At 38.4% G+C, this 17,081-nt stretch overlaps 1 protein-coding gene across 1 annotated transcript in view; it reads left to right on the top strand.

The window, feature by feature from the left end:
• GFRA1 (GDNF family receptor alpha 1) overlaps positions 1–13,238 on the top strand; it is a 144,858-nt gene extending 131,620 nt beyond the window's left edge. Inside the window, exons 8-9 of the mRNA XM_074908459.1 lie at positions 10,998–11,054; positions 13,069–13,238. Coding sequence (XP_074764560.1) covers positions 10,998–11,054; positions 13,069–13,230 — 219 coding nt within the window. The 3' untranslated portion in view covers positions 13,231–13,238. The remainder of the gene's footprint in view (positions 1–10,997; positions 11,055–13,068) is intronic.
• Positions 13,239–17,081: the final 3,843 nt, after the last annotated feature.

The raw sequence follows: 17,081 nt of genomic DNA, 5'->3' as shown, positions 1-17,081 counted from the left end.
TTGTGAGTATTGGATGCATCTGAGTAGGTAGATCACAAAAAACACCCCTCACTTGGTCTGTTTTCTACGTGCCTCAGCTCAGTCCAGAACTATTAATAAAACCGTTATACACTCAGGGAAATATTTGCTGCCAACCATCATCCATCAAGATTCTTTTCAGTTAGCACTCTGAAGATGTTTTTCTAGGTGAAACCTTCTAATCTCTCTCTTGAGTCCTACTAAACGATGTTAAAATTTGGTAACATAGGGCACCTTCATGATTTTTCTTGTAGGGGTTGCAATGGAATTAGAAAAATCTGAGTATATGGAAGGACTGTCCCTTTTTAACAGAGCAGCTTGTCTCACAGAAAGGGAAATGAAGGGCATGGGGAAACATCCTGAGTGCTTTGCAATGTTATAAACCTATATTCCATTAATTCCTCAGTCTCTTTGATGAAGTGCACTGCCTGAGGTGCAAATTAGTGCCACTTTTGTGTATTGAACCTGTCCTCTTAAGAGAGGAAGTGCTCCAGAACCGCCTCCTCATTTCAAAAATACTACAGAATAGTTGTCAGTATTGACCTGAGCTAGATTAAACTAGCTACCTCGGAATATAAGGCTGTATATCCCATTAATAATCCCTTGAACTATCCAGTCTGCCACAACATAATACTTCAAAAAGTAGGCAAACTAGTCACAATAAATCTTCAAAAGCTTCTTCCAGTTTACTATGGAAACCTTAAAAAATATACCCAAAGTGATCCTGTTGATCTCCATTACTGGCATTATTAGCATTTGTCTATTTGTATTTTCTGGCTTATTAAATGTAAACATAAATGTAAGCCTTCTTTTCTTCTGTGAATGATTTGTGTGATGAAACAAAGCAGGATCATATCCTGTGAATACAGTTTGCATAATCTGATAATTATTTGCATAATCTGTTTATTATAGGCTCAGATTTCTTTTAATAGGGTTATAATTGTTAAACATCTAACATTCACAATACTTTTTGTGTCTAAGAAATTGTTTCAGTGATGGAAGAAATTTCTCAGTATTCTTACTGAGCTCAAATTTGAGGCCATATATGCAGATGATATTAAGAAGTTACTTTTCATTTTCACTTGCTGCTGCCTGGCCAGTGGAAGAATTCCCATTGGTGCAGTGGGATCAGGGCAGTACAGAATAAGATACATTTCTAATAAGGTCATGATTCTGCAGAATTCTCCTCTTACACGAGTTTCTTGGCGTATTTGAATAGCTTCATTAATTACAGTTTAACTGTTGTGTGTGAGAGCATTGTTCATGTGTGAATAACGGATATGAGGAAGGCCACTATAATGTCCATTATAGTCCAGTATTAGAGAGAATTAGTGTTAGGATTTCACTCCTAGTATTTTTGAGAAGGGATGATTTTTCTCTCCTTCACTCATTTCAGCAGGGGAAGAATGAATGGAGGATGCTACATCAAAATCTCTCTCAAGTATTGAGTTTTAAGATCCACAGAGCAAGGGCCTTTTAATAATGTTTAGGAAGCTGACAGGACAAACCAAGGTCTATCTTAGCTAATGGAGATCTGTGGACAAGACTGACTGGATGTTTGGTTTTTTTCAGTCATGACTTAAATCCATTGAAATGTATGCTTGTCATAGAAAATAAAATGCCAGCAATCAAAGTTGTATCATATTAATTCACTTTTAGAAATTAAAATACTATCAGAATTTATTAATCAGTAATACTAACAGTGAATTTAAATACCTTTCTACAGAAGTATAAAGGCATATAATCAAATGAAAATAAAAATAGTTTACTGTAGACACAGTTGAAGCTGTCTTACATTTTGCATTGAAAAATTTCTATGTTCAGTGACTTTGAACTTTGCCAAAACATTAGCTATTTGGGTTAAATTTTTCACGTTGCGTCTGTGGCTCTGGCTGACTTCTTGGCGAATAACTGCCTGTCAAGACCACAGTATGCCATAACCTGTTTTGTTATAGACTTACCTTGGCAAACTTGATTGCATTACTTAAAAAAATATCTCCAGTATTTTTATTCTGAATGGTATTTTCAGTGCTAGAAAGGAACATAGATACTAAGACAAATACTGCAGCAAGTTCACTAAAACTTCAACCCTGCCAGTTCTAAGGATACATCTGTGCACCTGCAGAATTTAGCTACAGGATTAGAGGAACAGGGAGAAAATGCTTTAAATTTTTATTTCAGTGGCACTTCTGGAGAGCAGATTGTGCCAAAACTGCAAAATTCACCAATTAATCCAAATCACAGCTGTTCAAGATTGAATTACTTTAAAAGAAAAATAAACCAGTCTCTAAATCATGTCAGGATTTAATGGGACTTAGGTACAGGCATAGCCACATAACTGCGGATGTAAGGAAATGCATTGGACTTGAAATATGTAAACAAAACTGAGGAGGGGAGGGCGTAGATGTATGACAGGTGCTCAGCTAGTTTCTTCTACCTTTCTGTGCAAGGTTACTTTAGTACTTGCAGCCTTTGTTTTTGCCTCCATGTAATTGCAGCAAAGTCACTTGTTACCTGGTTTTGAAACCCTTTTAAGGCTTTCTGTGTTTTCCTTCTGTGCATAGACATGCTCACCACACTCACAACACACACGCGCACACACATATGGTTAATAAAGAGAAAAGTCACTTAACCAAAAGCAGATGTTCATGGTCATTCTCTTCCCTTCCCTTTTAAAATTTATGAGTGAACACAGTGCTCAAGAAACCAGCAATAATATCAGTTGCTTAAGGTTGGCATAGCACGAAGGGAAGCTTCCTGTAATGCTCAGCGCTCAGGGCCTCACGCAGACTTGTGTTCAAGCAAGCTTGCCTGATCTTTCCTTCCAGCTGCAGAACCAGAGGACACCACCCCTGGTCCTGCTGCCTGAGTGCAAAGGCAACGCATGACCTTGTTTTCTTAATCTCTTCCACCTACTGACAGCTCAGAGCTGAATGTCTCATGGGGCCAACCCATGGGGTGAGCATCTCTACTGAGCTCACTCTGTGCAACTCTGCTTTCGGCTTGGGAGGCTCCCAAGTTGTTCTTAGCAGAGAGTCCCAGCCCCACGCTGCCCTGTCATCTGCTCTCTGCGAGGGAGAACTTGCTGGCAAGTGAGAGGCATAGTGGATGGCTGCTGAGCACAGAGCAGCACACCGCAAGCCGCCCTCCAGACGAGGCACACCTGGAGGTGCGAGGCGCGGTGTAGAGGCACTGTGGCTCCATTAGTGTGGTGCCTCTTTTCAAGGCTCATTAGTGCAATGCAGGCCTGTGCTGTTCTGGCTGAGCTGCTTTTAGTCCCTAGTAGCTGTGGCTGACAGCTGCTCAGGAGTGTTTACACCACACTCCAGTGCACCACGTAGCGCACTCTAATAGGGGAGGTAGGTACTTCGCCTGCTGCCAAACAGAATGACTTTGTTTGCATATTCAGACACGCAAGGGCACACACTCCAGCCTGGGGAGGTGTTGTGGGATCTGTAGTTCTTCAATGGCTTACCTTTGTTCAAAATTAAAAGCTGAGTATGTCTTTTAACTTGAATTGTAATGACTCGTGCTGCTTTTCTTTAGATGCTGTTCAGTGTACAACAGCCAGATGGTACCTGTATCTGCTATGTACGGCACTGGGTTGATAGCTGTGGTGAATCCCTAGGGAAATGGGTTTTAATAATACAATCCCAAGCAACTCAACTTTGGTTTACATGGCTGTTCAGTTTTATAACTAGAGGAAAAAAAAAGAAAACCTAGGCAGCCTGAGCCATTGAGATATTAACCTAACAAAACTTATTCCATCTATGCTTTTTAGTATTCTGTTTTCTCCTCCACCCTCCTTAATGCAAAAATATTTGCTTGAGGCAAATCCATAAAAATACCATGTTAGGAGAATTGCATAATATCTCCTAAAAATAGGAAGCAAGAATCTAGGACTATAGAAATTCATTTTACTCAGATAAATTAATGACTGAGCACAAAACCAACAAGTTACTGTACTGCCATGAAAGGTAAGTCAGTTCAGTTGTCTTAGCTGGGTGTCATATTTTGTGCTGTGCTCACTGGGAGACTAATTGCTTGAAATAAATATTTGAAGATATCTGTGTCTGGTCCTTGTAAGCTGTTTGATCAGTTGGTGTTTCTGATAGGATCTGGCTTTTATAAAACCTTTAAGATTGCTATTAGGCAGTTTTTGTACCGTCTTGTCCCAGCCATATAAGTGCAGTAAGAGATCAGGCTTAATGAGGTCTCATCTTTACTAACATAAAGAACTGGGAATGGTCCAGCAGTAATTCATATGGTGCAGGTCAACTTTCCTTCTTGCCACACTTGTTTCTGCTTGCTTTGTGAGGATTACTCCCAACCCCTCCACCTCATTTCCCCCAATCAAATTATCTCATAATTTTAAGATTGAAAAGGTTGGAGGGAGGAGATTTTCCCTTACCTGTATTGGACTTTATCAATTAATAGGCCTGTTTCTGAGATTTCTCAAGTCCTGTCCGCTGCTAAGTATGTTTCTAGCTACAGCTATCAAGAGACCCAAGTGTCTGCACTGGACACCTGTTAGAGCTAATTTGATCCATCGTTACCCAGCGGTCTGGGGAACAGACACCGTTCCCAGCCCACCTGGCCCTGTCCAGAAGAAACTGGGCAGTGCTCCCTCAGTGATGATCAAAGAGCTGGAAAGATGGCTTTAGCAGAACAGAGTCCTCCATGTGTCCCAGCTCCTCTTCCCAGAGGATTCCTCATGCCTGCCCTGGCGTGAAGACTTTGTTTCAACCCCCTTTCCTCCTGAAAGAATCCTTGGAAACTATCTCAGGACACCCACCATCCCTTCCCTTTCCTGACCAGAAAACAAATCTCCCTGCTTTGAGGTTGCACTCTATCTAGTTTCTGATACTTAAGTACTTGCAGACATCAAGAATCTATTAATGTTGAGGCATAAGGGGATGTTTTAAATGCAGTGTGTGTTCCCTTTAGAAAGCCAGAGCTTTGTGAAGGTAGGTCTGTCACTGCAGCTGTTGGCTGGTTTTGAGTGGGGCCAGACTCATGATTTCTGAATGCTTGAACTGGCAAACCAGAAGGTGGCTGGGCCCGAAGGCAGTCATGGCATCCTGCGGTTCAGCACCCTGCCCAGCTGGGGCAAAGCTGCAGGGGGAAAGCCAAAGACCCTTGTAAGAGAATGGGCACAAACTGTGATTTAAGACAGGTACAGAGCTATGGGGGACAGGAGTTTAGGGCTGGAAGGTGATGAGATTTGAAGGAACTGGCTGGTAAACTGTTCATTGCACTGTACTGCGGCCTGTAAAACTCTGTATGTTTCCCCAGTGCATATTTGGGCACAAGGGGATAATTGTTTTGCTTTTTTTAATGTCTCCCAGCTGAAAAACTTGTGATTTGATTCTTAGTGTGCTCAGTGTTATCTACATAGCTTCAGAGACCAGTGCCAGCAGTGTCTTGGTAATGCTTGTTTTTAAGAGGTACTTTCTTCACTGTACCAAGTGGGATGACAGCACTGTAGTACTTTTGTGCAGAATTACAACTAATAATTTCATGCCTCAAGATTGCATCTTGAGGGCTGATTCAGCAGAGACAGAAAAAAAAAGAAAAAGATCTGACTTCTTTTTTATAGGATTGTGCAAAGCTGATTGTTTTCATAGCTTTGCGCCCTGGCTGTACGGTATGGGTTTCAAAATTACTCTGTGCTGAATTGGATTCTTATTTTAGTGGCCTGTGTCTCTGACCTGCACTTTGCTTATCTTCCCTGTTGAAAGTAATTTATACTCCAGCATAGCATAGTACTATTGTGCTAATAAGAAAATACTATTGACAGTTGTGATGGATGCACCTACTGCCTAGTGAGTGCAGAAGAGTTAAACTGATTGGATTTTTACAGTCTGTATATTTCTCTCCTTATTGTTTGTGTCCTGCTGTTAGAAAAACAGGTTAGTTGCATAGTAAATCTCTCTAATCAACATGAGAAAACAAAAAGAACAAGCACCCTCACTTGTTATAGCTACTTCAGAAACATGGTCATTTGAAGGATGTATTCTGGGAGATTTGTCCCTCTTCTTCAGAAAGGCTTGTTAATATGGGCATAACTAACCAGGCATCTCAGGAGAGGACAAAGGCACACTCATTAAAATTAGCTGAGAAAACAACCCACATAACAGATACCTATCGTAATGATACTTCTGTTGTCTCTCACTGTAATGTCTAAGCAGTACATTTCCTAAAGCACATAAGGCCCAGAGTGTGTGGCTAACAGCAGGGGACTGCTTTCTGAGCTCAGGTGCTCACTCTGTGCCTGTTTGCATTCAGGTCCAATGCATTTATTTTGCTTTACGTTCTTCTCCTTCCCTCCCCTCCCACCAAATTAAAGCTCACCTGTGTTTGGAGCCGTCCCTAGTCAGACCTTTTCTTTGCTGTGAGTAACATAGATATGCATGTTGTAGTGGATATATAAAAATACTGCTGGATGACAAGCCATAAATAACTGCTGGTGAGATACTGCTGCAGTGTTTAATGCATTTATTAACCATGTAGTGCTGTGATTTGTAGAAGCTGGATGCATAATTGCAAGATAGCATTTCTGGAAATAAATCCAGGGCTATAGTGTCTGCACAGGATGGAGGTAAAGGGATTTGGGGGATGGGATGGGAAGCAAAGAATTACTAGGTTTGGGAGGATCTTATGGTGGTTATTAGGAGCAGGACAAGAGAAGACTAGGTTAGGGTGTGTCTGAGCAAGGACAGATGTTTGAACTCATCTAGGAGCCATTGGGTTTAGAAGGAAACATGGAGATCCACAGAATCCTGTGTCTGGAGGAGACATATCTCTATAAGCAATATTTCTTTCTCCTCTCAGAAAGCCACAAGTTCCTCTACCAGTTCTGAGTCTCCTTTCTTTCTAGGAAAGAAAGAAGTAAAATTTTGCTTCTGGTCATGAGAGTTTTTTATCTTCTAGGCATGAAATGGATTTCTCTACCAACTTTTGACTAAGTCCAACACTTTAGTTCAAATATTAAAAGCTAAAGGTTGCAAAGACCAAAACAAGGCTTGTGTGACTAACATACAGGATACTGAAGCTCATCAGGAGGTGCATGAATATGATTATCTCTAAATATCATCTGTTGCTTGTGCTACCACAGTGATAAGATTCTCTGGAAAAGCAGATGTTCGTTTTTACAGAATATAAAAGCTTAAGTGAGTGCAAGGTTGTTGGCAGTATGGGGGCAGCTTCGTCAGAGTAGCCCACATTACTGAATTACAGCTCCCTGTGAAGTCAGGGTGAGTGTCAAACCGTCTTACATAACTTTGGTTTACAGTCAGAGGCATGTCACAGCTGAGTGTATAAGTCATTAACAAATGCTATTTTACCTCAGTAGAAAAGATCTCATACCTCTTTCCATATGTTTAACCAGTTATTTTAAGCTGCTTTTCTTTCACTGTTTTTTAATTGTTATTTTTATCAGCCCAGCCCTGCTTGTGTTTTGTTTAATGATGAAATTCCCATAGATATTTTTGTCACTAGATTAGATATTTATATTAGAATTCAAAAAAGTGTTATTTTGAATACAGACTTACTAGCTATAGAATCATAGAATGGTTTGGGTTGGAAGGGACCTTAAAAATCATCTAGTTTCAACTCCCTTGCCATGGACAGGGACACCTTCCTCTAGATCAGGTTGCTCAGAGCCCCGTTCAACCTGGCGAGTTGTGTGCTATTTTGCTCCTGTGAGTTTACGTACTTCTAGCACTTCGGAAGGTACCTTCTTGCCTGTATGTTAGGCATGTGGGAGACCTGAGATTGGGGTTAGCAGTGAATCTTTGGCATCTTGCGTAACGAACAGCTCTCATTTCCCTAATTTGTTGATGGCATAGATATTCCCTGCCAGAATTGTCTGCAGCTGATACATGATGGGCATTCTTTTCTATTGTTTAATTTTGGGGGATAATGGAAGAAATTGTAAGATAAATATCCCATGGCTGAGGAGACACTTCATATTTCAAATGCACGTCTCCCAGTCTGGTTGTATTTCCAACAAAGCTATCAGCATAACCTCCAAGCCCTGATTTTTTACTTCTGATAAGGTGTTCCCTCACTGTAGCACAAATACAGAAGTTCTGTAACATGTAGAGTCCTTTCTGCCCAAGAGTAGAGCAGGAAGAATTTTCTTCTTAGGTTGTAATTACAGGACATACGCTTTCTTTAGCACCGTCTTCAATATGTAGGTGGGTTTTTTCCCTTTACTTGTGATTTAGTGATGCACTATTGTATTATAGTAGTGCAGCCTATGCCAGCATTTCCATTACAACCCATTTTTACAGGTTTATAACTCTACAGTAAAAATGTACTCTTCCAATTTGAAACATGGCATACAATGTCTCATCCTGAAAATTATAGTTTTTTCTTTCTTCCTACTTCCACCCTGCCATCAAAGAGGTTGCATTTTTGCTGTATTTTAAAATGGAAGATATTGTGCTTTCTGTTTTGATAAGAGAAAAGGCTGCCTCATTATTAAAATTACTTTTCAATTCTAAGAAAGGAGGACTTTATAATAAAGGACGCATGTGAATAAGTGTTGTTGATTTTAGAATGACTGCATTAAGTATATGGATATGGAGAATTATTACCTTCCAAATCAATGCTAGGGAATATTGATCAAAATGATTGAAAAGCTTTTTTTTTTTAATGTTGATTTTGTTTCCAGCTGTTGATTTTATCCTTAAAATAGTGTTCTCAAAGTTCAATATGTTTTAGGTGCTGCACTCTATTGTTTATCAGGCTGAATGAAGTAAAGGAAGACTTTACTGCTTATAGACAAAATAGTATTTTTATCTTTTCTCATTTGAGAGACACAGTACAGAAGGAACATAAATTCTAACTTTGGTGTTGAGACTAACTACCAAGGGTAGACGGTAGTTAGCATGGTGTTAGGAATCCAAAGCAGTTGGTAAGCAGCAAAGCACAATGTTTCCAACATGCAGATGTTTGTGTGGACTAGGAAATTTAGCACTGAATGGCAAACTAAGAAATATGAGGCTTGTACAGTCCTAAAAGTTTGCACTGTTAAGTTCTGAACAGCTACTCATACCTCCTCTGAAGCCTCACATTCCAATGCAATGTACTATGGGTGTTTAGGATTTAAGAAAACCAGGATTTAAATCCAGTTTCTCCTTCTCTACCCGTTTCCTTGGAGCCAGCCTTTTAGGAGCTGAAATCTACCCAGATGCCATTTAAAAGAAGTTTCCTAACCTGTGTGAATACCACCACCACTGCAAACGTGGCAGGAGGGCTTCACCGTGTTGCTTCTTGTTATAGCAAATTTACTTCCAGACATTGGTTTTTCCATTTAGATAGTTAAATTTATGCTTACCATAACCACTTTAATGGCACTAATTAGAAGAAAGGGTATGTAAGAGAGAGATTTCACAGAGGGTGTTTATTAATGAACTGAGCTATTATTTTGTCATATATTTGAAAACTATCAATGTATATACATATGCGTTCTTCCTATAGTTGAGCTTTCTTTTAAATCCCAGCTGTTTTAGTTTTTCAGTTGCCTCTAATATATCTATTTATAAATATAAAAATATCCGGAAAAACAGGGAATGTGCTTCCTAATGAGAAGTTCAGTTCCTTCATTTGGAGTCTAAAATCTGTAATTAGGTCAAAGAATATTTTGTATCCATAGGCAGCACCAGTGGCTCTCAGATATAAAATAAGATAGCCACACATGGAACTGAATGTTTTGAGGGTATAAAATCCCTCAAAGCACTTCCTCACATAGGCTTTAGTTCAGTCCATCTCTGCCAAAACTGGTGGAATTCTGCAGTGTAAAACGAACGCAATACAGTGAGATTCAGATCCTTATTTTTTGCAGGAAATAAATTGCAAGTCCAACAAAACTTCCGGGAAGTATCAGACGTGCTCAGTGCAGTCAGTAGTTTCACTGTGTAAATCTACATCTTCTGTTATAAGACTTGATTGTACATTTAACTCTGGTAGCTCCTATAAAAGAGTACTGTTTGTGTTTCTGGAATATACAAAGAAAGAAATTATATTGAGAATCACTGAAGTACTTAAATCAGGCACAGCACCATTTATTGAAAATATCTTCAGCACCATGGGGATTGCTGTTGCTATTATAGAAAGGCTGATAACTCCCAGCCCAGTCATGTTCACTTGAGCAATGGAAATATTAAATACTGTATGATGCCAGGCAGAGTGCATGCCGTTGCTTTCATTTTGTATGGTGCTGTCACCAGAAATGTCTCTTACTTGAGTCAGTGTGGAGAGCACACAGTAATGGCAACAGATGGATGTTCATCATAAGACATGGCTGAAGATATAGCAGATTCATTTCTTAGGCTTTGATCATCTAAAATATTCCTGCCTTTAATAATATTCCATGTATAATAATCAGTGAACACAATGTAAACAAACAGCTCAATTTGAATTACAAGTATGTATTTTTAAGTATATTAAAATGTTCTTTTTGTAATGTTCTAGAAGAGACTCTGTGGCAGCCATGCAATGTATTAAAATGTATTTTCGTAATAATACATGGAGAAATTGCAAGAATCATTAAGGATATGATACTACTGTGTTGTATATTTTCCTAAAACTGAGGCGTACGATAGATTTTTTTGTTAATATGCAGTGATATTATGGTAATTATTAACTGTCATATTTCATTTCTTCTCATGAACATACAGCACCATTTTTAAGGGGCCGCAGAACATAACATGTTCTCTGCAGCTGATGGCACTCATCATTGTAATTACTAAGTACCCTTAGCTGACTGTTTGAAGTTTTGCTGTAAATTCAAATCAGAATGTGAATGTTATTGGAAAACATGTAGTTACATTTGGAGCGTTTATTTGGTAATCATGTGCAAATCACTGTCAAAATTATAGGAGTATGACAACCCATGCGAATTTATCTAATTGTTTTGTGCTGCTGTATGTATAAATTGTGCAGGGAATAAATTTTCTATTTGTTCATAGGCACAGAAGAAGCGGAAATCCAATGAATCTGTAGATACAGAGCTCTGTCTTAATGAGGTAAGAGTGTGGATCCTGTTTATTTCACAGCACAGGTGTCTCCACAAAATATGAAGCATTCAAAGTTTGTCAAAATTATAATGGACCTACCTCACGCTAAAGTCTTGTTAGTATTGTTATGTTTGAATCCCATAATGTATTAAAGAATGACCTTCCTCAGAAATCCAGAGCTGCACTCAAAGTGGCCTCTGCTGACTTTATATTTTAATAGCTGTACAGTACATGTTTAGGCAATTCCCATGGTAATTACCATTGCACCTAGCAAGCATAATTAGTTAATAATCTGCAGGAAGACAAGATGATATGGCTTTTAACAAATACACAGAAACATACTGGACGTAATTCTGTGGCTAACAAAAATGGGCAGTTTAGGTCATGAAATGATGCTCATACATCAGGAGGCAGATTGACAGCCTCAAGAGACATGAACCTTGCAGTGCTGTTTGAGTAGTCTACTCAGCCTGACCTCCAAGGCCCCCTTTCAGATGTAAACATTACATCAGTTTCCATGTCTGTCAGTCCATATCCTTTGAACTGAGTCTCTCAGGAAGCTTAATAATTAGTGATACACATAAATTAATTTTTACAATGTGGAGGCACATATTCTAGGCATTGGAGCAAAACCAGCTGTATGGGGCATAAGCCACCAGATGTGATCATATCTGTCAGGTTCTCCTTCACCAGTCCAGATTTACCCAGTTCTTCTAAACAATGACAGTTCTATAGCCCATTCCTAATTCTTTAGGTCCTATCAAGAATTTCCTGCAGATACTAGAATGAAGCCTAATAACATGTGAGGGAACAATGCAGTAACATTAACAGATCTCTTGACATCTTGTGCTGGCTAAAAGACCTTAAGAAGGCCCTATTACCCTAAGAACTGCTGGTCCATCTGGTCCCGTAGTCTGTCAGTGACAGTTTCCAAAAATCAGATGCCCAGGTCTGAGTATAAGAAAGCGTATTGTGATAATTCCCCCAATGCCTCTACTACTTGTAACAGTTTGCATCTCGAGGCCTTCCAGTTAGCCAGTCCTAGCAGGTGATATCGAAGTGAGGGAATGGCACAGAGTTTTATGGTTCTGTAGACAGTCATTCCTGTGGAAACTGATGCTCTGTACTTGCTCTTTGTACCTACTCTTCTAGGTACATCTAGCTTGTACCTTGGCCCGCTGCCTCTCCAGGATGGGGGAGATTTGTCCCCTCTGTAGAAGCTGCATCCTTAGGATTTTCACATCCTGAATGCACAGGCTTTGAGCAACTCTGCATGGAGTAGGTTGGATTTAATGACCTTAGAGGTCCCCCCTAGTCTAAATTGTTCTACTTTGGTAATTATACCTGTTAGGTTTGCCTTTTTACTAAGGATGATAGCAATAAGAAATATTCCTGCTACATCTTCTCCTTAAATAGTTCACTATAATCTGCCAATCTGTATTTGTGTATGCATACTGTTTCATTATTGGTAGCAAAGAATATAAGGAATGTAAATAATGCAGTGATTAAGCAAAAAAAAAAGGTGTGAGAAAGAAAATTTTTATAAGTTAGAAAACTCTGTCTTTTCTGATGTCGTGGATTAGATTTTATGTATTGTTATCCAGAAGCAACTTGTCAGACAAACTTGTTCTGTTGACAGCATAGAAGTTGCTGTTTCTCCATGGGTCCTGAATTTGCTTATTAAAATGAACTGGCATGATAAACACAGATCGCTAAAAAAATTGTCTTACTTAACAAAACAATAGTAGGTTTATACATGGAACCACTGCTAAAGTAGGGAATTTTTAATACTTCCTTTTTTCTTTTTTTCTTTTTTTTTTTAATTGTGCTGTACTCATGGTTTTATCCTTTAACTTTAAAATACTGTCATTTTAACATCTGTTTTTATGCCTTTCATATCTTTTGGTGTCTGACAGTGGAGGGTGGGACACAAACAAGCAAAAGATTAATTTCATGATCTATATTTAAATATTTTGCAATGAAAATGTGTAATGGTGACCAAGGAAAGTATTGTGTCTTGCAGAATGCTATTGGGAAAGACAACACAGCAGGAGTCTCCACCAGTCACATATCTTCAGAGAATTCGCTCGCTCTTCCTAGAAGCTTCTATCTAAGCACACCGCTCACTCTGATGACACTTGCACTCTCACTCTGTTTGTTCCTAAGCTCATCAGTCGTCTTGTAGCTGCATTACAAAAGGACATGTTAAAAAAAAAAAAAAAAAAATCTGTTTCCTGTCCTCTGTTGTTTATTTGGAATTCCAGGTCTGGGAGCTAAGCTGAGGCACTCCTGCTAGAACAGTTTCAGTCAGCTGGATTTTTTTTATTTTTCTCTCTAAAAAAAAGCTTCTTGTGATATTTAGAGGCTTTGTGAAATACTTGGTGCAGTGCTACATTCCAAACCCAAAAGGCTTTTGGGCATGCGGTGTTTTAAAGAGACAGTGTGTAAATTTGCCTGTAAAGCGACCTGGTTGGATTATTTTAATAATTATTATTTTAATTCTGGCTTTTACCTGAGAAGGAGGATGGCAGTTTTCTTAAGATCCTATTTATCTCATTGAATGGTTTTGGTTTTCAAACTGATTAAACTTCAGACTATCAAGGATGCCAGGTTTTTGTCTAATGGTGAGTGTTCTCCCAGAGAGTGGACTTTATGAAGCTTCTTAATTTGATAAATTGCTACTGATGTTAAACTCTTTCAGTGTATTAGCATTTTCCTCTTTAAATGTTTACGTACTGTAAGTGATTCTGCATTCCTTGCTGAGAAGCCATTATAATTCACATACAGGTATTATGTACGTCTTTCAGTTAAATTCTCATCAAAATAGCGTGTGACATAGAACTTTCTAACAGTACATTTATCTTTTAATTATAATCATCTAGCCTTAACAAGGGTGAGGATTCTTTAAGTTATGAAGAAGCAGCCATTTTGAAAGCTTGATAAAGATACATTTCATTAAATTTGAGGATAAGCAGTAGAAACAAATTTTCCTACAGGTTTCAGCTGTACAGTCTATGGTCTTCTGTGCTTCCATTGTGATAATATAGTGCAGTTATTATACTGTTTGTTTAATAAAAAATTACATACAACCTTTTTGCTCTACTAAAACAGCATTATCTGCTTATACAGAGCTGATAATATCCGCTCAAAAAGTTACAGGAACTTCATGTCTTCTCTTATCACAACATTGTAGAGGGAAAAGAGGTAGTCGGATATAATTTAAACTGTGTTTTATTTCTTAGACTGCTAAAATCAACACAAAAAAGATGGTTGCTTCCATTACAAGGTGGCGTCATGCACCCATGTGACAGGCTTTTCTCACCCTGGTAGTTCCTACTGCAGAGCTTGGCACTGCTGACATGATGAACTGTTTGCAAGACCAGTTCCATAAATTGTTTTAATGGTTTGGATGGCAATATTGCCAGTATATGTGATTTGATCACTTTGCTTTTCATTCAGTGACATTGACAGCCTGTGCTGGCTCATGATGATTTTCTGCGGTATCTAGAAGGAATTCTTTAAAGCTTTAAATGTCATCAAATAGGCAGCATTTCTCCTAAGGGCTGTCTTTGTACCTTACTGTGATGGCTTGTTGACTGTTACAAGCAGTTATGTCTAAATGATCAAGAGTAATCAGTTTTTGTTTTTATTGAAAGTAGAAGATAACTTCACCAAGCAAGGAGTTCATCATGTTGAATTTACAGATTTACATTGTGACTTACACAATTATGCCCCTTCCTGCTCTGAAATGTCCAGATCAGTTATTTGCAACACAACTATAAAGTATAAATTACTGTTTTATAAACTGCAATGAAGATTGGGAGTGTGCAAAATACACATCATACCAAGAGATTATTAAACCTGTTGACAAGTTCATCTTTTGAGCTTTTTCTTAGCTAATAATAAACACTTTCATAAATTCTGAAATTCATTTATGTACTCTTGATTATGGTCACATAATATAGGTTTCAAAGCACTGTGTATGTGGTAGAATTCTACGATACTCTGTGCCACTGAACATAACAAATTAGACAATATTACTCTTTAATTCCGTGCTGATAAGAAACTGCAAATTACTTTCAAAGGCAGCAGAGCTGCTTTCGGAGAAGAAATATATAGCACATCATTACCAGCAAAGCCCATGTGGTTCCTGTTGCTCTTCTTGTAGAAGCTAATCAAATTATTGAAAACTAGTGACAACAGAAAAAAGATTATGAGATTCATAATTTTAAAAACAAATCAAATTCTTTTATGTCAAAAGGAGTTGATAGTATAACCTATTGAAATGCTAATGAACATAGCATTATAATTCAAAAGTCTGACATTATCCAATTAAAAATATTTTCAAAACAAATTCATAAACATTACAATTATTAAATCCATCTTTGATCCACAAAGCTTTCTTTAAAATATCATTTCTATTCAGCACATTAAACATTTTAAGCAGTATCGGGAATTTTAATAACCTCCCAGTATAGTGTGTACTTTCTGAAGATTTTTTACATTTGGTTTGACTGCAGTATCTCTGTTACATTTAATACCAATTATTAGAGCTTTGACACTGTGTGATCCAGAATAAAAGCTATTGATCACTTACACTGTAAACAACAACCTAATTAGGTTCTGATTACAAAAGAAATTGCTAGTTATCTGATTCAATGAGAGTTACTTTTGGAAATACAATTATATATGTAGTAGAGGAAGAAATGGTGTTTTATACAGCTAGCCATGTTACCACAAGCAAAACAGAGCACTCAGGCTTTTTTTCCCTGTGTAAATTAAAAGCATACTGAATTCTTAATTAAAAAAATAAATTGCTTATTAAACAGGCAAGAGATAAAAAAACCTTAAGAGTCTGACACTTAATGAGGTTTTTACAGGCATCGCCATGCAAATATTGGAGAATTTTTAGAAGTTGGATGTGGTGTGGATGATGTCAATTTAGCATGGTGACCTTGTCAGTACAGTCATTTGCTCCAGTACAGAAGTATGCAAATTGTTTAATTTTTTTCCCTTTCAGTCACTAAAATGCCATGTGTTGAGTGCTCAATGAACAAGCCTAGGCTGGGCTTTATATCAATATAACAATAATTTAGGAACTGTCTGAATACAGGATGTACATACAGATGATCTACTATTTACATTGTAAATTTAACCAGTTCAGTTGTGTGTAAATTAAATTATGGGCTACTGTAAACACATGCAAATCATCTTTTTCAGTTAACATAATGGAACAGACATTGTCATTAATATTATTAGGAGTGTGTGTACTCTGCCATGTTAAATAACAGGATCATTACGTTTCTTTTTAAGAGTAGTGCACACAAAGATAAAATTCAGACTGAACTGAAATTTAGGGCTGAGGTTTTGCAGTATTTAATGTAGATATTAATTCCACAAGCTAGTCCAATAAAAGCAGCACTGAAGGTGAACCTTTCAGATATGAGTAACGATAACAGCAGTTGAGGCTTTCCCTTGCCTAGCGCAGCAGAGGCAGTGCAGGCACCGGCAGGCAGGAGCACTGCGGGAGTGTCTGCACAGTGATGGGTCCGTGCTGAGTGGGGCCCTCGTTTCACTGACTCAGCTCCCCGAAATCCCAGCTGCTTCAGGAGAATGGGGAGGGAGGTAGCAAGCACTGCACAGGAGCCAACCATCCATCTTCACTGGGGCACCGGCCACATGCCACCAACCAGCTTCATTCCCACTGTGTCATTAGGAAAAATGGGGAGGAACAGGAGTTCTTAAGCATTTCAGAGCATTGCATAGACAGACTCGGTCTGGAGACCTATTCCCAGACTTTTTTGTCAATGAAATTACATCCTTCTAAGACCCAACCTTTTGAATACAAGGCTGTTCATGATTTGAGGGATGTTTTGAATCAGCAGACTGAAAACATGAGAGTATACACCTTTGTTAAGCCTGTGCCGCTAGGCTGGAGAGGAAGAAAACAGAGAAGGAATCACCTTGAAATCTCAATCTAATTTTAATTTGTGATTGTTGGCTTAATCACGATGATATTTCCATGGAGCAGAGGTG

This window comes from Athene noctua, chromosome 5, assembly GCF_965140245.1.
Source record: "Athene noctua chromosome 5, bAthNoc1.hap1.1, whole genome shotgun sequence".
Classification (NCBI taxonomy): domain Eukaryota; kingdom Metazoa; phylum Chordata; class Aves; order Strigiformes; family Strigidae; genus Athene; species Athene noctua.
Note: the sequence above shows the minus strand (reverse complement) of the source record. Positions and strands in the feature narration are given on the sequence as shown.